Source organism: Uloborus diversus, chromosome 10 (assembly GCF_026930045.1).
Source record: "Uloborus diversus isolate 005 chromosome 10, Udiv.v.3.1, whole genome shotgun sequence".
Classification (NCBI taxonomy): Eukaryota; Metazoa; Arthropoda; class Arachnida; order Araneae; family Uloboridae; genus Uloborus; species Uloborus diversus.
Genome location: NC_072740.1, coordinates 12453445 through 12478357, shown reverse-complemented (window position 1 = coordinate 12478357; position 24913 = coordinate 12453445). Strand labels below are relative to the sequence as shown.

The following is a 24913-nucleotide window of genomic DNA, read 5'->3' as shown; positions in this document are numbered from 1 at the left end:
TCAAAATCGTGTGGATGAGGTGTCTGTGGTTCCGTGAGGACATCCTGCACATTTTCACAACAAAAAATTTCATATAACACTCAAATTATACTGTTAATAATACAGCAGCTTCAACCTTTTAACTTATGTTTTTTTTTATAGCCATAACATTTTTTTTCTCAATACAGCTCATTTGGAGCTTTCACCTTGGATGTAATCGCAAGAGCAGCATTCGCAACAAGAATCAACTCCATCAATGAACCTGGAAATGAATTTGTGCAACATGCTAAGAAAATTTTTGGAGATTTTTCAATGATAAGTTTCATCTTGATGCGTGAGTATAACATTAATTTAGTTCTTCTATTCGAGCACTGCAGTCAAATTGTAAAAAATCCGTAACAAACTTGGAACGTTTCGATTCTACTGAAAAGCAGAATCCAATATTTAAAAAAAATGTATTTTTTATTTAAAATTTAGTTTCAATAGTTACAATTTAATAACGATTTTTAACAGTTACAAATTTATAACAGTGTTTTCTTTTTAAATTGTTTTAAATGTTTCTTAGATTAATTTATGAGGATTTGAGAATCTATAGAAAGGTTTTAAAGTTTATTTCAAGTATTTTTCAAAATTACTTAAGCTATAATTATGGTTGTAACTATTTTAAAAATTGGGGAGATCGCACTAGGTCTGCAAAAGGCTAAATAGCCTAATGCAGTTCCATTAGAAAAAAAAGTTTTAAAAAGTGAATCTTCTTTCAACATTATGAAAGCCTTTAAGAAATAAAAGTGTGTGAACTCATGGGTGTTTGTTAGAGCTTACGTTTCTTCGTCGTATGTCTTTAATCAAGATAATTTTTTAGTTAGGGCCAGAATATAACTTAAACAGGCAACAATAGTTTTACACCATAAAAAACTTTTTAACCATTTTTTTTTGCAAGTCATGAAAGAAAAAAAATATCACTTAGATTTTTTATTGATTTAAGTCTTCTCTAGAAAGAGGTGTTTAGAACGCATCATAGCAGAAGCTCAAAAGCCCACTTTAGTAGTTTTTGCCAGATGAATTTATAAAGTAAAGCATGCACAAAGACTTGTATGGAAAACTGTAATTGCAGATCGTCTCAAACTTGACTAACAAGAAAAAAGTATGCTTTGCTTTGAGCAAAAGTTTTATTTTTTACATCATAAGTTTTCCTTTACATACCTTAAATAATCTCTTCAAACAAGAGTGTTCTGATTCAGCAAGGACAAAATGTAAACATCATATATTTTTGAATGTAAAAGTCTATTTTTAAGTTGTAGAAGCTATGTTTGAAATGAAATGTATCGATTAAATCCAACCAAACAGCTTAAATAATTAGATATCTATTAAGGATAATCACAATCATTTGTCAAAAGTTTAGCAGCAGAGAAATTTAAGCTTTTGTTTGCTGTTTTCACTTAATATTTGTGAGATAAAAATTATGTATAATACGTTTCATCACCATCAGCAGTAATCAAGACATAAATAAAAAACAATTAAAGTACTTTTTGAAGGATGGTCAATGTTATCATCGGCAGATAATTATATTTTTCATACTTGCTAGCATTGAAAATAGAATAATATTATAATTTGATAGCAAAAGACGAAAGTTTAATATTTATTATTTCTTTTTTTAATAGTGTTCTTGCCTTCTTGGATTTCACGTAGAATTCCAATGGGAGGAAGAAGCAGTTGGGAGTTTTTTAGAGATGTTACTCTTAATGTCATAAAGGAAAGAAAGCAGAAGGGAAAGGTAAATATAGAAAAATTAATATGTCTTTTTCCAAAAAAAAAAAAGAAAACTATATATTGCTTAATACATTTGCACAAATGTTACATTTTTCCGCATATTTTTGCACTCGATTCCCAGAATTTAAAATTTTCGCTTTTAGTTACGTATTCGAATATGAGGATCCATTATGTATCATATTATGAAGTATCAACTTTCTAAAAGTATTCCTTGTATTAAAAATATTGGCAAGTAATGAAAAAGTGCGTGTTGCGGACGTGACCGTATAGAGTGTAATTATGAGCTTCCAGGAATGTCTTCAGCAATGTGCCAGCAGCGACGACCGCCACTGCTCAATACATTTGCACAAGTGTTACATTTTTCCGCATATTTTTGCACTCGATTCCCAGAATTTAAAATTTTCGCTTTTAGTTACGTATTCGAATATGAGGATCCATTATGTTTCATATTATGAAGTATCAACTTTCTAAAAGTATTCATTGTATTAAAAAATATTGGCAAGTAATGAAAAAGTGCGTGTTGCGGACGTGACCGTACAAAGTGTAATTATGAGCTTCCATGAATGTCTTAAGCAATGTGCCATCAGCGACGACCGCCATCTGCGCATGTCATTTTAAAACCCCAGAAATAACGCTTTTTATGTAATTTTTAAAAAGCATATTCCAAAAATTTTCAAGGTAGATTTTTCTTTTCATTTTCATATACCCCTTCAAAATGTGAAACTTATTTAAGGTTCACCTTGTACCAATTTTTTTTTTACTAGTGACTACTCGAACACCTAAAAACCATCTGAAATACAAATGAAACTTACTTAATAGGAAATTAGTTCATTGATAAAACCAAATGAAATATAATGAAGTTTAAAAACATTTGTTAACAGCATATTTTTTTCTTTTATAACAATTTTAAAGTAGAACCTTAACTATAAACATACTACATGAAATACACCGCCAGCTCCGGATGGAATGACTGAGCTGGCGGTGTATTTTCTGCCTTAGCCCGCTAGAGGACGGTAACTTACTGAAAATATAAACATACTGTCTATAAATTTTCTTTGCAGTTAATGCTTTAACGTTGTAATAATCGTAAAATGTGTTATTTATCCTTGTAACTTGTTGAAACGAAAATTAAAAGCTATTTAAAACACGTTTCTCTAGAGATATCTTGAAAATAAAAAAATATATTCCTTTATTGCATTTTTCATTTGTTTATCTTACTACACTGAAAAATGTATTATAAAATACATTATGAAAATTATGAAAAAAAAAAAAAAAACTAACCTTACCTTAATTATTTATAGAAATACAATGATGTATTACAACTGTTTATGGATACGTTAGAAGAGGATATTGAAAAAAATGCTAAACATGAGACTCCAAAAATTGAAATAATTGAAGATGAGGAAGACCAGTACGGAAGCATTTTTAATAAAGAACTTAGTCATGCATTGCGATACAAAAGTAAGTGAAGTGACTTTTTAAACAAATTAGAAAAATGAAATGTAAGAATATTTATTCTCTTTTTATACAAAGTGCGTTGTACATTTTAAGACCATAGTTTCTATTTTCTTAAAGTGAAACTTTTTTACGAAAAAAGTTAGCAAAGTGTCAGAATTTTAGAAGTAACTAACTTTTCTGTGGTGGAAATAAATGAACTTAAATTGTCATATTGATTTTTATTAAAGTGAGAGAACAATTTTTTTCCCTAAGTTTCAGGAAGAGTAGAAAAATTTAAATTATTAATTTTTTAGAATTTGGATTGGTCGTCTTAGCAATGTTCTTTATGTTTAGAAGACTTACTACGTTTTAACAAGCGTTTAAAATTATTGAGCTTATAATGGCAATGCTTTTAACTGTCTCTGACGAAATTTTTATTTTGAAAGTAAATTTTTATATCGTAAATCTTGTTTTTATTAACTCTTTTTCTTTTGGTAATAGATAGATAGAAATATGTATTTCAGACCAAAAATTCTGAAGCTATTTATTCGACATTAGTCGAACATTGTATTTGTTCTTAAAGATGTCGCACATTTGAAGATTTCAATCGGAATTACAGAGTCATAGTGAGTTTTATGGAGGCCAAGCCTAATGCTCTGATTCAATTACTTTAAAAATTAAAGCATTATGATGTCGTGGGCAGGTGAAGGGCAGTAACTGATTTTTTTTTTTTTTTGCATTTTTGTCGTTTATTGTTAGTTAGTTTTATTGTACAAGCTTGCTTATTTGGTTTGCACTGAAAAAAGAAAATGCAAAAACACCCGTCTAATCCCAATATTTCTATATTGTTAGTATTGAATCCAAATCGCGTTGCTTCCAATATCTCGAAAACTCGTGTCTGCAGATACTGTCGTTTACCTGCCTACGACAGTATATCAATTGGTATTTCTAAAAGGCATTGATAACAGAGAGATTGCATTTCGCATCTTCTAGAAATTTGTAGGTGTACTTTTATAAAGAATTTCAGTTAGACTGTTATATGTGACTATTTTTGTTCGTTTACAAATAGCAAAAACAGAAGGTATAATGTTTTGTTTATAATGAAACGCTGAGCATAGAATAGGGATTACTTTCAGAGGATTCAACTCCTCTTTGTCATGATTAATCTGATTAAAAAAACAAAAAAACTACACATAGATATTAGCACTTGGCAAAATGAGACTTTGGGAGACAATCATTCACAGAAATTTTCTAGGAAATCTTACGACATAGCGTTCACTTCAAAAAATAATAATGTAACGAGAATTTTGTAATACATAAAATGAAAATTTAAAAAAAGTAATTTTAAAACAAATAAATCTAAATTTTCTCATAATAATATATAAATAAACCAGCTACAGTATTTATCAATGTCGAATATTATTTACTTTCAGCTCTATCCCAAGATGAAGTCATCGCTCAATGTGTTTTATTTTTTTCTGTCGGTTACGAAACTACTGCAGCAACTCTAACTTTTGTGGCCTATTCTCTAGCTTTAAACCCAGAATGCCAAGAAAAATTAATTCAGGAAGTAGATTCAGCTTTTAGAAATCACGTAAGTTCTACTTTAAAATTCCGTATTCTCAACATATTACTTATATTTCTGCAATAGTTATTACTATCTCTACAAATTATTAAATGACATTAGGTATGAGAATTGCATAAAGATCTGTTTGCAATAAATTTTAAGATATTGCAAAAGGTTTTACTAATCCTTTTCTTTCGGTATTTTTGTTATTTATCTATATTTATCGCATAAATCATATTTTTTTCCATTTAAAGTAAGAACTTTTATAGCCCGTCGATAAAAGTAACGAGAAAATTAAAGGACATTTTTCTTTCTATTAAATAACCTTTATTGATTAATCCAACAAATCCGCTGAACGTATTTTAACTGTGTACGGTAGATGCATTTTTTCATATGAATATGTTAGAAAGCTCAGTTTTCAGGTTTTTGCAGGTTTTGTTGATGACTAAACATAATTTTTAACTTGTAATGCAAGTTTCATAATAAAGATAACAATTTGATAACGAGTATGGGTTATATTTTTAGGGTAAGTAATCTTATCTAGAAAAAGTTGTATTCGACTGGTAGAATCATTTAAATAGATGTACTCAACATGAAGGAAAGCATTCATTAGGAGAGACTGGGGACAGTTGATTCCCCCCCCCCTTTTTTTTGTTGGAGCATAAAAATTTCATTTGAATCAATAGAACTAAGCAATCTCACGTTTTATATTTAGAAAATTTTTTAGCGCAACAAAGTGCTATTTTTATTTTTATGTTTATGACATCAAATAAAATAATTTAACAAAAAACTAACTAAAGGTAAAATGACCTTTTAAATCTACAATCAAAAAATATAATTTTACCGATGAAAACTGACAGTGAAACATAACCTCGAAAGCATTACCAAAACAGGTCATCTGACACTTTGCGGTGTAAACCTACGATGGCTGTATTAATACTGTATTCAAGTAGTTTCAAGATTCAAGGTAGCGAATTAGTCTCCTAAAGGATCAAATATGCCCAATCTTCCCTACTTAAAAACAAATTATTCTTTAGTAAAATATTCCAAGTTGTCAATGTTATAAAAGCTATCAAATTTTTATCTTCTGGAACAAAAATTTCTGTTATACCCATGTGGCAGAGATCCTAAACATTAGCTTAGTTGGTAAGAGCGTCCTGCTAAAGACGCGAAGGTTCCGAGATGGATCTTCCTATAGGCAAAAAAGTTTTTTTTTGAATGATTGATTTTCCGCAGCTGGGTTCTGATTCAAATTTCCATGAATATATAATCGTAATTCATTAAGGACAGAATTTTAAACCACAGTTGTGTTGTAGCATTGAAAATAGATACAAAAAAGTGTTTTTGAACATGGTAAATTGCAGTATCATATGTATAATTTCTCAAAGTTGTTTTTGTGTGTACACCATAACTTTCATAATACTTCTAGTGAAAAATAAGCAAGCAAATTAACACAACTATAACAAATTGTAGTGAACGTTAAAATTTTTAATCAAGTGTAAAATTTACTGTTAAGTACAGTGGAGTTCAGTAGTATTGGAAACGCTTCAATTCATAGTTTCCATTCACGTAACGGAACCCTCCTCCCTCAAAAAAAAAAAAAAGTTTGAACTAAAATAATGTCAAAATGTCCATGTAAATTAAGAAATTAATCGTGATAGCCTTTAAAGAGAAAACTAATTCCTGCTAATGATGCAGAAAAATTGCACATTTTAGTTAAGAAAACTAGTTTTCAGTTTTAGGAATTCGTACGTCGATCTGTAATATCTCATGCCTAAAAAGTTCATTATCTTTTAATAATTTCGGTACCATCGCACACGAATTCATAAATTAAAAAAAAAAAAAAAAAAAAAAAAAAAAAAAAAAAATAATCTTTCATCCAGTTATAAGAGCTTTCTCAACCTTCTGCCTAGTTTCTAAGGATAGAATCTAGAAACTCTTAGCAAGAATTCCGCTGTTCAGCACTGAATTTTCAGCACTTAATCTACTTTTCATAATTGTAAATATTTATATATCTTAATCCAAAAAATAAATAAATAAATAAATAAGAGGAAGATATATTTATTTAGTCTTAATTTTGAATGATATGCATGTAGTATTTAAATATTATTATTATTGAGGATTGGGTAATAATTCAGTTCTGCGCAGAAAAAGCACGACACTTATTTTGCTTCTACTTTACTTATTATTTATTAATTATTTTATTTATTTATTTATTTTTTCCTTTTTTTTTCTTTTTTGCATTTTTAGAAAGAAATGAGCTACGATGTAATACGGGATATGAAGTATTTAGATTGTGTAGTGTCAGAAACATTGAGAATGTATCCTGCACTTATAATGTAAGTGGAAATTTTATTTTACCCATTTAAATATCCCTTAAACATTATGCAGTCTTCTTTAATAATACCGGCAAATATTTGTCGATGCTGACTTTGGAAAATTTACCATGGTATGACTGACTTTGTTGAGTAGTCTAGAAATTAATTAGTTTTGAAATTATTGAACTTGAAATAAAATTGTGTGTTTCCTCTGTTGTTAGTGCATAATATATATATATATATATATATATATATATAACCCTTCATTGTGTCTCTCGTTTAGATATATCGTAAGTTTTCTGTGTCGTTTGAAAAGAAATAAGGGGAAAAAAGTAATCCCTTGCTGTTAATAGTTAGGACACCAGAGCAGTAAAAATCAATTGTGTTTATTAATATTCCAAAAGCAAGTAATTGAAATCAATAAAATTGCTTGATTACAATGGTTTCATATTGATGTATGGAAAGTGGACTTGTTGCCTTATCTGTGGGCAAATTTCCCATCGACGACTTATTAGACATAATTGAAGGAGATTTTATTGAGATGAGGTACTTTACTTAAATTTTATTCTTGTTAGCTAATTTATTCCTGATGTTGGAATTTTGCTTTCTATAATAACAATTTCTCATTAGCGTTTCGGTACTGGAAAATTTACGAATTCATTCCTTATAATGAACTCACTGAAGGTGTTTGAGTATGTTTTTAGTTACAAAACTAAACTTTGACAACGTTTAAAATTTTGTTCGAGTTTTGTACGTTCAAACACAAGACCGTAATTGAATTTCGCTTTAGTATAAATGTACAGCATTTTGCTGTGCATGTATCAGGGAGTCTATTATAATTTTGCAATTTGCAGGTCTGAAAGGACGGCAAGTGAAGATTATGAGCTGAAAGATACTGGATTAACGATTGAAAAAGGAAACGCCATATCTTTTCCTATATATGCAATGCATCACGATCCAGAGTACTTCCCTGAGCCAGAAAAATTTAAACCGGAAAGGTATTTATCATTAATTAAATTCTGAATTTTTCCCTTCATAATAAAATAAGCTTCTGCAATTGGTTACTTGGGGGGAAAGTAGAGTACTGACGCTTTGTTCAGAAAAAGCATGAATAACTAGTCAAATTTAAAACAAAAACAAATGTTTTTCACGAAGAGCAACTCCAAAGATTCGGAAAGTTCGCAATCAACCAATTTACAAAAAAGTTTGAGGATTTCTTTTATTTTTAACGATTATTTAACTACACTACACTTTGAGCGGTAATGTCCGACTTATGGTAGGATAATTACGTTCAAAGTGCGCTTTAAGTACGACAACATTCATATATGCAATTGAAAGTGCTATTTACTCCTCTACTTATATGGTTGATTAGTAAATAAGGCTTTATACAACCACTGTCAAAGCTGTTCTATAATATGTCCAGCGAAATCACGTTTAGTTATCTGTCCCGAACTCTCCGCAAAAACTGCAGATTTCAATCTATATATCTTATTCGATTGAAAGCAAATGATCTGAATCACCATCATCTTTAAACAGCTGACACTGATCAATGTAAGCAGGTTTTAGTCACTGAGCTGGTGTCATACACTTACCAGCTTATGTGAACGCCATTACCCATCATCACCATATTAGACTTGAATATATTATAATAGGAGTAGTAAAATTACTACAAAAATAAACAGTTGCAGCTGGTGTCATACACTTACCAGCTTACATGAGCGCCATTACCCTTCATCACCATATTAGACTTGAATATATTATAATAGGAGTAACAAAACCTACTACAAAAATAAACAGATGCAGCTGGTGTCATATACTTACCAGCTTACGTGAGTGCCATTACCCTTCATCACCATATTAGACTTGAATATATTATAATAGGAGTAGTAAAATTACTACAAAAATAAACAGATGCAGGAACGTACGTCTGAACGTACATATTTAACAGCAGCCGTAATGAATAAATTAGCATCTGAAAATAAGTGTACACAGTTGCCTGGAAGTTAAGATTTTGTAGAATTTTATAACAAAACAGTAGCGCACTACTTATTACTCGAGCTAACAAAATCACATTTCTTCCGACAATGACTACATCCAGATTTGCCAACTTCTGAAAATCTAAATTAGTAGCAGACTTGTGTGTGTGGGGGGGGGGGGGTAACGAGACATTTTAATAACCTGTATATGGCATGCATCAGCACATGAGTGGTAGCACATGAAAGACTGATGCATTGTAGGGGAGCGCAGTAGGTCTGGTTATGGCTTATGGCCTAGCCGTCTCTTCAGGTGAGCTTCTTATACAGTCCCAATGGGGGGGAAAAAAAAACCGTAAGAGACGCAATGAATACATGAAATACACTGGTGTGCAAAAATTAAGGACGAGACGGTTTTTTCAATATAACTTTGTACAAAAGCTTTCCAAATCAACACATTTAATACTGTAAGATCCCCAATACGTAAGGACATGTGAATGTAAGCAACACTTACTAAAAGAGAAATCAGAGGGATAAAAAGAAGCTTTATTGAAAAAGTAGCAGGGAGCGCAATGCGACTGACGGCCTAAACATCCCTGTGATGGGTGTCCAGCAAGAAACATCCGGTCTTTAGTAGGGGATATGATCTCTCCCGACTGCTAGGCAGGTTTCACAGCGTCTGCCCATGCTGAGAATGAGGGTGTCAATGAGTTGTTGAGGCATTGCTGCCCATTCGTCTTGCAGCGCCAATCGAAGCTCCCGAATCGTTACTGGTGGTAAGGCACAAGCTACCAAGCGTCTGCCTAGAAAATCCCATACATGCTCGATGGGATTGAGATCCGGAGATTGTGCCGGCCAATCCATACGTTCAATATCCTCACTCTCTAAGAGCTGTTTGGCAGCTACTGTGCGATGACATGGTGCATTGTCGCCATGAAAAGGAACTGCGGACCCATAGCGCCTCTAAAAAGACGCACATATGGAAGAAGAATATCGTTACAATAAATGGTCCCGTTGACTGAAACTGCGTTGAAGATGTGAAGGTCTGTACGACTACCAAGCATGATGCCTCCCCAAACGAGAACACCGCGACCTCCATACCTGTCCCTTTCAATGATGTTCGAGGGATGATTGTGGCTTCCCCGCTCTCTCCAGATGAGTATGCGATGAGAATCGCTACTCAGACTGAATCTGCTCTCATCTGTAAAGAGTACTTGTCCGCATTCATTGTCTCTCCAATTCCGGTGTTCCCGGCACCACAGAGAACGCCTTCTCCGATGGACAGGCGTTAGAGGTACACACCGTATAGGGCGTCGGGCAAACAGACCACCACCGTGCGGTCTTCTGGCCACGGTAAAACGCGATATCGGTCGTCCAGTCACCTGTGTCGTGTGTCTAGTGATTTCTCTCGCTGTCTGCCGCCTGTTTCTTCTGGCCTGTAAGACAATATACCGGTCATCTGCGGATGTGGTTCTTCGTGGACGACCACTACTGAACCTCCGGATAGCTGTTCCTGTAGTTTGAAATTGTCTCCAAAGTCGTGAAACGATGCTGTGAGCAATTCCGAACTCTGCAGCCACACTTGTCACACTGCGGCCTTCCTCCAACTTCCCAATGATTCGACCTCGGGTAAAAGCATCCAGATGTCGTCTAACAGATTGATTATTCGCCATTTCTCGCTGAGGCAGCAACTCGGTGTGATTTTAACTGCTAATACGGCGTGCAATCTCTTTGCCAGAAATACTGATCTTACACCGACAACATGCTTTATACTACTCAGACACTCCCCCATTACGTCTGCCTGCATATCTGCGCATGTGCTACCGTACATCACCTTACTTAATCTCCTGATTGGTCTTTCTGTTCGCTCTGCCTCTTCGTTCAGCTGATATGCTAATTTTTCGACTTCGTCCTTAATTTTTGCACACCAGTGTACACCACCAGCTCACTCATTCCATCCGAGGACTGCAGTTTCGTGTTTATTATCACTCATCAGCCCGGAATAGGAAGTGACTGAGATGGAGGTGGAAAACCTCTTAAGGAAGCCAAGAGTACCACACAAACTGGTAACTAATATAGAATCAGCACTGACCAGCACCTATATACCTATATTAGCTACTAGTTTGTTTGTCTCCATTAACAGTTTTGTGACCGGAAATAGTCACTACTTTTAAAATTGAAATCTGGCAAGTGAAATCAGAACGATCAATACAATTCAGTAACCGAATGCTTCAGACTGAAGTATATTATGATAACATTAAAAGATATTTTTGGTACGTTGTTTTCTCTATTATCGCATAGATAGCTGATGTCATTTTTTTGAGTGGGGGGGGGGGGGGGGGGACATGGTTTGTTCATTTTTAATCAAAAGTGGGAATATAAAACTGGAAAAATTTGATCGACACAGGCTTTAAAACCTGTGGTTTGCCTTACTAAATGAATTGATTTTTAATCATTAAATTTCATTGCAAACAAATGGGCTAGTAAAACTAATCTGGCGCATTTTTATTTTTAGGTTTATTGAACCCAGTCACCATCCTCTTGCTTATCTACCATTTGGAGCTGGCCCAAGAAACTGTTTAGGCATGCGTTTTGCTCTGATGGAAATCAAAATGTGCATGAGTAATATACTACGCCATTACAGATTTAAAAGGGCCAAAAATACGAAGGTACTTTTTCGCAGTTATTTTCTGTTAATTAATGAAAACATCTGAGCTGCTTAAGAAAGTGAAAGGGTATTTTCGTTTGGAAATTTCTTTAAAATTATGAAGCAATTTCAAAAACCTTTTAAGTTTGAAAATATTTCATCAAATACAAGAAGTTTTACTTCTTCATAAATTTATTTTCGGAAAGGAATTATTCATCTCTTTACTTGAATTTCAATTTAAAAATCAAAACATCTTTTGCGTCGTTTTAAAAGTAAATTACGGACTTATACTCGTCAGTTCATTTGTATTTTGCTCCACATAATTTCTTTTGCTTTGAACATAAACCAAGGTTTCTACAAGTCATAAGAATAAGAAAACAAAAATAAATAAATAAATAACTAAATAAAAAAAATAAATAAAAAAAATTAAAAATAAATTTGTGAAGGTTATTTCACGAAATAGTTCACAAAGGTTTTTATGTTTATAAATGTCAGGTGACAAGACCCTAATGACGGGACTACGAATAAGTCATGAAAATTCTATGTTAGATTTTTCAAAAACCTTTTGAATTGCTCAGAAGATGCGTTGCCTCATGCTCAAGAATGCCTTTGAGAATGGTGATGAAGCAGAGAAGGGGTTATGAAGGGGCAAGATTGAAAAAAAAAAACCAAACCTAAAACTTTTTAGTTTGAAGTATAATTGCTAAATGCCAAAGAAACTAATATATTTTTTTTAATCAAAATGGTGCGATTTACATATTCCGAATTTTTCGAAGGAGTTATGTTTTTATGATTGTGTAGTAAGTATTCTTGCGAATAAAAATTTGTCAATAATCGGATTTTGCGATTGCGGTTTTAATGAATGGTCTATTTTAGGGCACTCAAATAAGACCTTGAACAAGTTTCCTACACAAGCGTCATTTATTTTATTTCATTATTTTTGAACATGCGAGTAAATGAGAAAATCGATTTTTTAGATAATTTTAAATGCTGTTCATGTGCGTTATGAAATCTAATTTTGGAAGTATGATTTTTTCCCCCTTCCGTTAACCTATAAATAAAAAACTATGTTTGTGTAAACAAACGTGATGCAATGTCATGGCAAATGTGGGTAAGACATGAGACTATCGAGTTTTTGGATAATTTTAAAAGCTGTTCATTCTTATTAAAATCTCAAGTTTTGCGAGTAAGATTTTTTTTGTTCGTTAATTTGTTAAAAGATTTAGTTTGAATACGATGAAGCATAAATTCAGCTCGAAACAACTTGTATTTTTTGCAATTTTATTGCATTGCTTGAAAAAAGTTATATTGTATAGACACCGATACTTTTGAAAGGTTTTGAAAAGATCACGAAGTATACTTTTGAAATTCTGTAGACACCATATGAACGAGAATGATTAAAAACATTAATTCATAATGTGATTATGTAAAGAGGAAGATGAACTATTTTTAGAATTAACATACATTTTTTCAATTACTGCGCCACAAAGTGTTTTGACAAATTTAACTTTAAAATATGCTCCGGAAATACATTAAAGAAATTTATTACTCATACCTTGAAGTAATTCCTTTCCAATAAAATAAAGATTATTCGTTTGTGTTTGGATGAAATGTAAATTTCATCTTCACATAATCCAATTCAGAACTAATGTTCCGGTACTTTCCCATCGACTACTTTTAACAATAAAATAAATACATAAATTATAAAAATGCAATGCAATTTCATGGCAATAATGAATCAGGCAGGAAGACTTTCAATTATGGACGATTTTAAAAGCTACAAAAATGTTAATTTCTAGTTAATAGCGTTTTTTATTTGATCATCAGATTTGGTATTTACAACACAACTTCGTTGAGATTCCTATTACATGTGTCGCCGAAAACTCCAACAATAGAAAGATTCCCATAAAATAAAAAGAAATTTTCACTTGTGTATACGTGACACATATTGTCAAGTTTTGTGACAGTGTTCACATCTGTGTAACTGAATTATATTGGGTCTGGTTACATCTGGCAACCCTACTACCGAGCGACTAAAAATTTGACTTCTCTTGAAATCAAACGAAGCCATTTAACTCCCTAGTTTCCTCATAAACTCACAATTTTCCAAAATTACGAGCTCAGTTTTAACAGAATTTATTGTCTACTAAGTAATTCGTTAGTACCTAAAATTCTTTCGTCTATGTGTGTAAAAGAATTTCACCATTTAATAAACATTCATTTTTTCCCCTTATTTCTATTGTCTTTTTATTAGGTCCCCTTGGAATTCAAAAATGGCATGGGATTTTTAACAGTTGATGATCTACCATTAAAAATCGAGAAAAGAACCGATGTGTGAAGCAAGACTGTGATACTATAAAAGAGATTAGTTTATTTTGCACAACAAAGAACAAATGTTATTAAGCTACTTTTGAAGATTTTATGTACAATATGTGTTGTAAATAGTTTGAAGTGTCTAAATATTAATAAATTTTTTTATATTTTTATTTTAATGGATTTTATTTATATTGTGATACATTTTTGTAAAATCTGCTACTTGTTGCCTACTTACTTTGTGTCTTCAGGTTTGCTAAAAATCTTACCATTTCAATGAAATGAAAGCATTAGTCTGTTTTTAAGGAAAAAAATAGATAAAACTATAATGTGGTATGTGCTCATAATAAGGTCATCAGATAAATGTGTGGCTCATATTTAGCTATAAAATACGTTGTTTGCAACACATTTAAAGAAAGAGGGGAAAAAAAAGAACAAAAAATTCTCAGACGTTTCAATTCTTGATTTGATGACGTAATGCTCAGCGGGTTCATACTCCATTATGCGCAGTAGTTTGAACTCCCATAGCGAAAATTTTAATCCTATTTTTACAAAGTAAAGAAGATGATTAATTACATCGATATTGTGAATTGTATTTCGGTTGCTGTTGTGTCAAATGAGGCCCTAAGAAACTATTCATTCAAAAAGGTTTTATGAAGTTTCGTTTTATTAAAAAGGTTCGATTATGCCAGGTTTGGAACTTTAATATAGTTGCAACTATTCATTTACATCTAATACAAAAGTGGTACATGAAGCCAAGTTTTGTAGGACTTCGATGTAGTTACCAGCATAGTCATTCATAACCCGTTTCCAACTAGTCAGGGGGCTACAGTGGAAGAAACTGCATTTTGTGATAAAATTATGAAACTTGGTGTGTTTGTAGACATTGTATATACAAATATTTTTGGAAGGAGAGACATTCCGAAATCCCCTCCAAAACCCCTCTGGCCGCCTTGTTTGGTCCCCAAACAAAAACGGCGATTAAAAAAAAACATTATAATTTTTTAAATCATTGATTTGTCACTCCATAGATGTTGATTTTATTTTTTTTCCGTTAAAAGCTCCATTAAACGACTAATTTCAGAAATAATTCACAAAAAGTGGTTTTTCAAAAAAAAAAAAAAAAAACGATATTTTTAAATTGTAAATTCTCTGACGCAAATGTTCCCCCCTCATAACATAATTACTGGTTTCTGAATTTGAAGATACATTTAATTAGGGTTATATCAGAGTAGGGTTCCAGTTATCCGAACTCTAATTGCCCGAACTGTCCAATTATCCGGCCATGATGCACCTCGTTTTTTATGAATGAGCACACATAGTCGAAACTATTTCCATAGGTATAGGGTAAGAGAATAAGGACTTGAAGGAAAATGGGTGAAATTAATGTCAAGACAACATAATTCTAATGGAAAGAAATTTAAAGTTTGAATTTTAAATTTATTCTTATTACTATTGTTGCTGTTGTTAATTCTCCGTTACCCGATTGATGATTAGTAAGCTTTTACTCATTTTATGAAAAAAAAAAAAAAAACATATCTAAAGTGTGTAATAAAATGTCTCTAACTACTTCTTACAAAAATATTCACATCGATGCAATGAAGACACTTTTGACAGAGAAGTTTTTATAACTTAAAAATTCGAGAAAGAAAGCACCATCTCAATGTTCAAATTTTGGAACTTCATATTAAAGCTGAGGTTTTTAATGTTAATGTTTATTAGATCACAGCTTTCAACCAACTTTAATATCTTTACTGAAACTTTGAAGGAGTTGATTCTGTGGTTTTTTTCCCATTTTATTGCTATACTAAACGATGTACACATACTTTTTAGTAACTGTGCTCGATGGTCACCAGTTTTCTTAAAAGATCTTCTTTAACCCATAAACTTTCCAGACGTACACAAAGCCTTCGAAGAAGGAATGTTTGTTGTAAAAAAGACAATGAACGTGTTTTCTGTGATTGGATTGGACCATGCTTACAAGCAAAACAATGCGGTGGTGAAAGGAGACGGGAGTATAATTGGTCTATCACAGATCCAACTGCGTTAAGAAAATGGATGTTGGTTGGTCTTGAAGTTATCTATTAAGTTACACAATTTTAAAAAGTTACCTCGACTCATTTAAAGAAACGCTACATATGCGGAATGAAGAAATGCTAAGTTTCCAAAGCCTGTTTTCAAGAAAGGTCTTGAAGAAGGCCTTGAAGAGAAATAGCTGAACAGGGAAATCCATTTTTAGAAACATCGAAAGAATTGTTCTCATTAGAGATGAATATAGCAGTAGACGAAGAATATGTGGAGCAACTCATGACGATTGGGCACATTGGAGAAAAAAAAACAGTTACAACAAATTCATAGAGAAAATAATTGTGACTCAAAAGCCACTTCATATTCACGAGTAGAAAAAAAAAAAATTTTTTTTTTTAGTCTTTCATTTTTACAGAAAAACCAGTAAGTCTGTTTCATGAAAAGATTAAAATTCGATGCAGATTTATTTTCAAAGCTTTTCATTATTTGCAATATATCCACAGGATTTCCACATGTAAACTCCCGATCATCCGCGGAATAGGATGGTTCGGTAACAGCGGATAAGCGAATTCACGGATAATCCGCAACCTAGGTCAAAACGATGCTAGTGTATGCAATAGCTTAAATGTATCATAACACTCGCATACATTTAAACTATAGCTAAAAATGATTGTACGTAACAAATGCTTGTACATAAGCTTAAAAAGGATCGCTCATTATCGGATTCGCCGCTAGAGGGCGCTACAGTTGCTGGGGAGTGTTTTTGCAATGAATTGGTAATTAATGATAAACCTAATGAGATTGATATGATTTGGATGGAGTTGATTAGTAATAAGGGCAAAAAACTACGTTTGGGGAATATTTATAGGCCATCCAACTTAAGCCAGGGTCAAGACGAACAGATGTTTAGTATTATTAGTGACATTTCTAGCAAGGGGTCAGTCATCATAATGGGAGATTTTAATTTTCCAGGAATTGATTGGAATAATTTTTACCATAGTAATAGCAGAGAAGAGGATTTTTTGAAAGTAATTGGTGACTGTTTCTTAGATCAAATTGTAACTCAGGGTACTCGACAGGACGCGATTTTAGATCTAGTTTTCTGCGACATGGAAGGCTCTGTTCAGGAGTTATGTGTAGGGGAACACATTGGAGATAGTGACCACAACAGTATTAGGTTTGGGATTAAATTTGATATGCACAAAATAGAGAATTTAAGGTTTGTGCCCAATTTCAGAAATACTGACTTTGTGGCACTTCGGCAGAGTTTGAAAGCAGTTTTTTCTTCTGGATTGGACAATAGCGATGTGAATCTTCAGTGGGCAGAGTTTAAGGAAAATCTAGCGAATACGGTTAGGGATCATGTTCCTTTTAGGAGAAAGGGTGTCAACACTAAAATTTGGCCAATGTGGTTCTCCAGGGAAACTAAAGACGCTCTAAATTACAAGCAAGCTGCTTTTCATAGGTTTAGAGAAACAGGTCACAGTGCAGATAGGCTCCAATATTGTAAGGCAAGGAGTAAATTTAAGTATTTGGTACGGATTCAGAAAAGAGAGTTGGAGCAAAGACTGGCAGATAACATAAACAGGAATCCCAAGAGGTTTTTTGCATACGCTAATTCGGGGAAAGTTCGAAATAGTCATATTGGGCCACTGGTTGATGAGCACGGAATTTTAATTCAGGACGATAGTGATATTGCTAATGTTCTTAATAACTTTTTTTCGAGTGTTTTTAACGATAACTGTATCTCAACAGTTGACACCAACAAGACACAAACTATAGTACAGCTTGAGGACTTTGTATTTTCCAGGGATGACGTTTTACTTCATTTGAAAAATATTAAAGAGACTAAGGCTCCGGGGCCAGATAATATTTATCCGAAAATTGTAGTTGAATGTGTAGAGGAATTAGCAGATGTAATCGCAAACATTTTCAATGCTTCTTATGATTCGGGGACAGTGCCAGAGGACTGGAAGCTGGCTAACATTACACCGCTCTTCAAGAAAGGGTCTAAAGGGAGTGCGGGAAATTATAGACCTGTGAGTCTAACTTCGGTGGTTTGCAAAATTTTTGAAACATTGATGAAAATTAAGATAGTAAATTTTCTAGAGACTAATAATCTATTGACTAGTTTTCAGTACGGTTTTAGGAAAGGTAAATCTTGTGCAACTAATTTATTACATTTCTATGACAAAGTTACCATGGCTTTGGACAATAAGAAGCCTGTAGATGTTGTTTATATTGATTTTCAAAAAGCTTTCGATAAGGTACCGCATGTTGCTCTACTTAGCAAATTAGCTGATATAGGAATAGGAGGGAAAACTTTCATTTGGGTAAAAAATTGGCTGACCGGAAGGAAACAAAGAGTAGTTGTAAGGGGAAAATATTCTAATTGGAGTGAGGTCTTAAGCGGGGTTCCTCAAGGATCAGTGTTAGGGCCTGTTTTGTTCATTGTCTTTATGAACGATATTCACAAAAATATTTCTGGGAACATGAGTTGTTTTGCTGATGATGTCAAAGTTATGGGGACTGTAGAAAATGAAGAACAAGCAAATCAGCTGCAAGAGGATCTAGATCATATTACGGAGTGGGCTGATAAATGGGGTATGGCTGTTAATGTTGGGAAATGTCAAGTGCTACATTTAGGGCATGGAAATAAGTGTACAAGTTATTATTTGCAAGGTTCAGTCATTAGTCAGGCAGACAAAGTTACTGATCTGGGGTTCCTAATAAGTCAGGATTTAAAGTTTAGCCAACAGTGCAGCATTGCTAGCAACAAAGCCAATAAGATGCTTGGGTTTATCAATAGATCTATTTCAAATAAATCTAAAGAAGTTCTTCTGCCCTTATATAGAAGTTTGGTAAGACCCCATTTGGAGTATGCTGTTCAGTTTTGGTCTCCTTATCTTAAGAAAGACATTAATGTATTGGAAAGGGTTCAAAGGCGGGCTACAAGGCTAATAAGTGGACTTTCCCACTTAGATTATGATTCCAGGCTTAGAAGGCTAAAAATGTACAGTCTTGAGCAAAGAAGAGACCGAGGGGACATGATTCAGCTGTTTAAATTTATTAAAACGAAAGATGTTACGGGGCTAAAGTTTAGCACTGAAAACAGGACAAGGGGTCATTGTTTTAAGCTATTTAAATCTCAGGCTAACATGGATATCAGGAAAAATTATTATTTTAGCAGGGTAGTGGAACCTTGGAACAGCTTACCGGAAGAGGTGGTAATGAGCAAAGGAGTAGACAGTTTTAAGAGGGCCATTGATCTTCACTGGGGATTGTAAATTGACTAGGACCAGTCTAGCTGGGCTCAGAGCCTGTTGCTGGTCGTCACTTTTGTATTTGTATTTGTATTATTGCAAACGGATTGCACACATATGTGAGCAAATCATGCAACCAGATTACTTGCAACACATGAAGCTAGGTTACACCAAAAATGCACAGGATAGGGGTGGAGAGCTTTTTCAAGACTGCTCCAGTCACACGTTTACGCGCTAAGTAGAGTAGATTTAAAATTCAGTAAGTGAGATAGATCTAAAAATCAGTAAGAAGTGTTGATCTAAAGCAGTAAACAGTGCTAATCTAAAAATCAGGTTTTTGCGTTTGTAAAGTTAAAATGTGTGCATTTATCTATTTTCAGTTAATCATCGCAGATTTTTTTTTTTTTTTTTTTTGAAAGTGTGAAAGGCCGCGAATAATCGAGAACTTACTGTAGTTGAAAACTGGTAGTTTACAATGCTGGTGATTATATTGAAGTACTGTGAAACTTGGCGGCATGTATCACTTTTGTTTTAGATGTAAATAAATAGTTGCCATTGCTGCTATTGAAATTTAAACCTTCGTATAGGTTTTATAAAGTTTTTAGCAAAAAGAGTAGTTGCTTGGACATCGCAAAACTTGAATGATTTTAAAACTAATTTGTATTTGTTACAATTTTAGTCTGTTCTACTTGTTACTTTGTCTTGATATTACTTTTTTAGTTTTGATCTTAGTCAATAACTGCATTTGTCTGTAGTGGGAAACTATTTCAGGTAGAAAATAAATATTGTCTGACTATTACTTGTGTAAAGAAACACTTAGGTAGGGTTTGATTTTAAAAGTAATTTTTCATAAGTTTGTTCCATATTTTCGTCAGTGTTACTCTTCTACTTATAACATGACTTTGAACGTGCGATACAAATAAAGCTACAAAAACTATGATGCATTTGGTGTTACAGAAGAAAAACATTCTGCAGAAAACTGCGTTTGCTATTCATAGCTGCAGTGCTTTGCTCTTTTATACTTTATTGTTCTTGTATACTTTATAATGAAATGAAATAAACATTGAGTATTAGATCGTACAACATGGTATGCGGCTGTAGAAAATAACTAAAATGAAAAGTATCGAAACATAGACTTTAATACTTTTCATTGGTACGTTACATGATTATAGAAAATTTGGGAAAATGTTTCGTATAATTTTGTCAAAACAGACACAGCGGAGATGACCTCGATGCATTCTTGTTGAGAGTACGTTTAAGATTGCGTACTGTGCGTTCAAATCTACTCAACGATTTCTTTAAATCCTTTCTAGTAACACCGATTATAGATTGATTTAATTTGCATAATCATTGGTTCAGTGTCTACTAACTGTCTGCCAAAAGTACATAGCATTTTATGTATCCATTGCTTGTTGAAGAGCAATTTTAAGTGCTTATATCTTCATGATTAAGTTTTCAATACTAATCGTTTCTCGTACTATACGTTGGAGGTTAAAAACAAACAACAAAAAAAAAAAACATGTATGGATATTTTTCAATTTTGATATATTAAGTTATTTTTTGTTTGTTTTGCTAAATGTAAACTTTGATAGTTTTATCCATTTAAGGAGAGTGGATACCCTGAATACGCGTAACGTTAAAATTACCAAACTTTATGTACCGTTTTCTCAACACGTTTTAATGATAGAAATTTGCAATTTTCAGTGTTTTCAAGAGATATCTAAAAGTCAATTGAAGTGAAATTTTAAGGCAATTCTGATTATTTCATAGATTATTAAGTTTTAACCAATAGTTACCTTTTAAATGAAAAAAAGGACCGTTTTTGACCGTAAAATCGGCTGTTTGTAGAAGAGTGTGAGTCCTAAATCAAAAATTTCGCTCCAGTATAAGTATATAAAACAAAGTAGTAAAAATTTCAATGTAATATGTAAAGTAGTTTTCTAAAAAAGGGAACATGAGTTTTTAAAATTGACATTTTGAGAAAACGTTTGAAAGTAAAATTGTGCGTACATTTTATTTCATTTCTGTCCCATTAATATTTAAGTTGAGTTACTTTCAATCGACAGAGAAACATGAATTCGGTGTCACTTGAAAGCTCTTGATTTGATTATTTTGAATGTATAAAAACTGATTAAAAAAAAGTTTTAGAGTACCAATTCCTCTAATTTCATATTTGTTACAACTGGCAACAACATGCAAAAAATGCTTGTTGCTAATAAAATTTTATTCAGTAACTTGTTATATAGTAAGCTTTGCGCTCAAGGAAAAAGTACTAAATTGGTTAATTGTTTGTAAAGAATTTTAAAGCAAAGGGGGGAATTCACCAACAGATATCAAAATACAACACCAAAAATTGATAAACAGCTGATAAAGATAAAGCCTGACTCCCAAAAACAGAAGTCCAACTGAAAAAAAAAAAAAAAAAAAACAAATTTAATAGCAAAATATAAAAACTCTACGCAAAAGGTAAGTTAGGTCGCAAGAGTGAGAAATATTTCAATTTCCAACTTTCAACGAAGTTATTATACGCTAGGGTATAAATAAATTGCTGAATATGATAGAGCATCGATTGCTATGAAGGCTGAAACGGAAATACGTGTCGTCAAAGACGACGGAATTTTGTTTGTTGAATTGTTGCGACTGTTATCTTCACAGCGATCAAAACGAGTTCGGTTACTGAAATTCAAGGACGAACTTATCAAAAATACTTTTTAGTCCCTTCTTGACATCACACAATACTAATACGATCCAAAAGATTGTGCATTATGTCAATTCTGAAAGAGGTTTTTAAACAGAAGAGTTAAGTAATGGAACTTGTTAGTTAGTTATAGAAATAGCTGGTTTTTTCTTCTGTTTAGTCAATTTGAAAGTGGCATAAAAGACAGAAACTAGCTTCCAAGATTTTTATTTTTAAACAAGCACAATTTTTTTGCACCGAAGCCAAGCAATAAAACAGGCTATACGTGTTATTGGCTCATAGTATTAGTACACGGCTGTATCATATTACAAAAAAGATAAGACACTAGACACGTTTTTCAAAACGTTGGTTAATTGATTATGTTAATTTTCAGCACAATGGTATTCGCTATTTAATGATAATAGTGTTCTTTATCAGACGAAGGAAGTTTGAGAGGAAACTCATGATCTCACTTGAAAAAATACAATATGTAAGGAATTCAGCAGCATGTTTAACAATTTTCAGCTATAAAGATAATTAAAAATAGGGAAAGTTCCGGATGCGCCTGCATGTAATTTTCTATTTTTTAAAAAATGCTGTTTTCATTTGACTGTAAACTAGCTATGAATTAGAGTCTGTCAATAAAATATCCTTTTCTTAAGTACTGTGATCCAGTAACAAGAAAATTAACTAATACTGTGCAGCATTGACACATTTTATCTACCTTTTTAGTAAGTGAGACTGATGAGGTTAATCAACCCTACATAACACATCTGCTTCTATAACGAAAAAAGGCGTTCACTCTATACCTTGTTGTTAATTTGATATGAAGGAATTTTTAGTGTGTTTTAAACGGTGAAAATGAATATTGGACTAAGAAATTTCCGGCTAATAGTATTAGAAATATAAGAAAAACAATATGTTGAGGAATCTAGTGAAAAGTGAAATAGCAAGACAAAGTGAAATGTTAAAATTTTCAGTTTACAGCGCTACCCACTGATAACCGCCACTAAATCAACGAAAATATCCCATTCGTCGGTCACTTTAGTTTTGTTATCATTGCTGTTTCTGAAACCACAGTTCTCGTAGCTGTTTTAATTACTGTTTCGTTCGGAGGCCCAATTTCTTTTCTCTTGACTTCAGTTCGCGTTGCTTTTAAACGTCTTTTTGTGTTAAAAGTACGATTATTTGAGTCATCCAGAAAATAACGACTATTTTTTCCCCAAGTTTTGCCAAAATCTTAAGTCTTTCAAAGTTAAACAGCAATGAAATTTCAGGCCGTAAACCACGGCAAAGAGTAGCCTAATCGGAGACTTTTCACGTAATCTTGTAGCACTGTGCGCATCAAGGAACACTATTGTAAATAAATTGTCCCCCTCATACCAGCTGATAAGCAAGCAGAGTTCAAGGGAAAAAAATCTTATTTTGGTTGCACTTTTATCCATTCTGGAAAAACGAAACTACCATAAAAACTTCGACTTAAAAGGAATCCATTCGAGATATACAGACAACTTTGAATTGAAAAAGCTTAATTACTTTGTGACCAAATAAAAGCTTCGAGATAAAGGAATATTCGGTTTTTAAGGAGTTATCGAGAGTAGACTGTACTTAACCGCTTTCAATGACGTTGATCGTGGAACGTAGATGATAAAACGAACAGCTGAAACATTTGAAGTTAGTATTGACCAATATGAGAAAAGTTAATCTAAAGCATTAGTAAAAACTGAATAATAACTACTGCTAAAGTGATTAATGACTTTAACATTAAAGAAAAAAGAAATACTCGTAGTGAGGAATAAATGAACTTTTTATCTTTAGAAGTTGGTAAAGTGCTCTGTTCGGATGAGCAACTTTATTCTTACACTAATAATCCTGTCATGAAACATACATTTTTATCATCTAAATATTTTTAAAAGTAAATAACTCGACGCGGGTTTAGTTTTGGAATGATATCTTCAAAAACTGATACGGATTTTAAAACAATGTATTCGTATCCATTTATCATCTAATTTTAGAAGCGCTGTGATATCTCCACCGAAGATTATCTTAGCGACTTATATGTATTTAACAATTTGGAAAATAAACCAAATTCCTTGCAGTTTTGGTCTTAAATGATTTTCGAAGAATATTTCATGATGTAATAATTAAATCTTTCAACACAATACAGAACGCAACAGGAAGCTTTAGAGTTTTAGAAAACGAATAAAAAACCTTGTAAATACTGTGGCCACCGCCTATATGAATCATGTTTGTTCTAAACAGTTTTGATTCCATAAAGCAGCTGATTCAAAAAAGCGCTCGAATTCAATAAAGCTGGATTTTGTTCTGTTTTTGAAAATTTGATCCATTTAAGCGGTTGATTCAATTAACCACTGATTCATTTAAGCGGTTGATTCAATTAACCACTGATTCATTTAAGCGGTTGATTCAATTAACCACTGATTCAATTAACCGGCGTTCACTGTACTGGGAAAATTCGGGAAGTACGAGTAATGAAGAGTGGTTAATCGCGAGTCTATGTGGTTGATGACTTTTAATGTAACATAGAACTAAAAATAGGAACAATTTTCGAAATTAACTTTACGTTTTGCAAAAGGTGCAATTGGTTTCCAATATTCCAGGAACAAATGCCATTTATGCTAGAAATATAGCTAGAGATTTTTTCAATGCTTGAAAATACTCTTCAATATTTTTTAGAGGAATGTAATATAAAACAGTGAAGACCGTAATAGTGATCGCCTCTATAAAACCACAAACTTTAAAAAGATGAAATGGATGATGGGGAAATAATAGATGCGTTGTTTTGGTTTTTAACATTTGGAAGTTTGACTTTTTGCATTAAAAAAAAGAAAAAAAAAACCATTCAAAAGTAATACTTTAACTATTCCAGTTGTATTTTCCCCATCTTACATATGGCTAAATTTTTATTTAAAATGTAAAG

The 24913-nt window shown here is 32.6% G+C and overlaps 1 protein-coding gene across 1 annotated transcript in view; it reads left to right on the top strand.

Moving 5' to 3' along the window:
- The window catches only part of LOC129231879 (cytochrome P450 3A24-like), a 31162-nt gene extending 16985 nt beyond the window's left edge, over nucleotides 1-14177 (top strand). Inside the window, exons 7-14 of the mRNA XM_054866269.1 lie at nucleotides 168-313; nucleotides 1641-1753; nucleotides 3051-3210; nucleotides 4620-4780; nucleotides 7004-7092; nucleotides 7926-8069; nucleotides 11560-11713; nucleotides 13946-14177. Coding sequence (XP_054722244.1) covers nucleotides 168-313; nucleotides 1641-1753; nucleotides 3051-3210; nucleotides 4620-4780; nucleotides 7004-7092; nucleotides 7926-8069; nucleotides 11560-11713; nucleotides 13946-14029 — 1051 coding nt within the window. The 3' untranslated portion in view covers nucleotides 14030-14177. The remainder of the gene's footprint in view (nucleotides 1-167; nucleotides 314-1640; nucleotides 1754-3050; nucleotides 3211-4619; nucleotides 4781-7003; nucleotides 7093-7925; nucleotides 8070-11559; nucleotides 11714-13945) is intronic.
- The last annotated feature ends 10736 nt before the right edge of the window (nucleotides 14178-24913 follow it).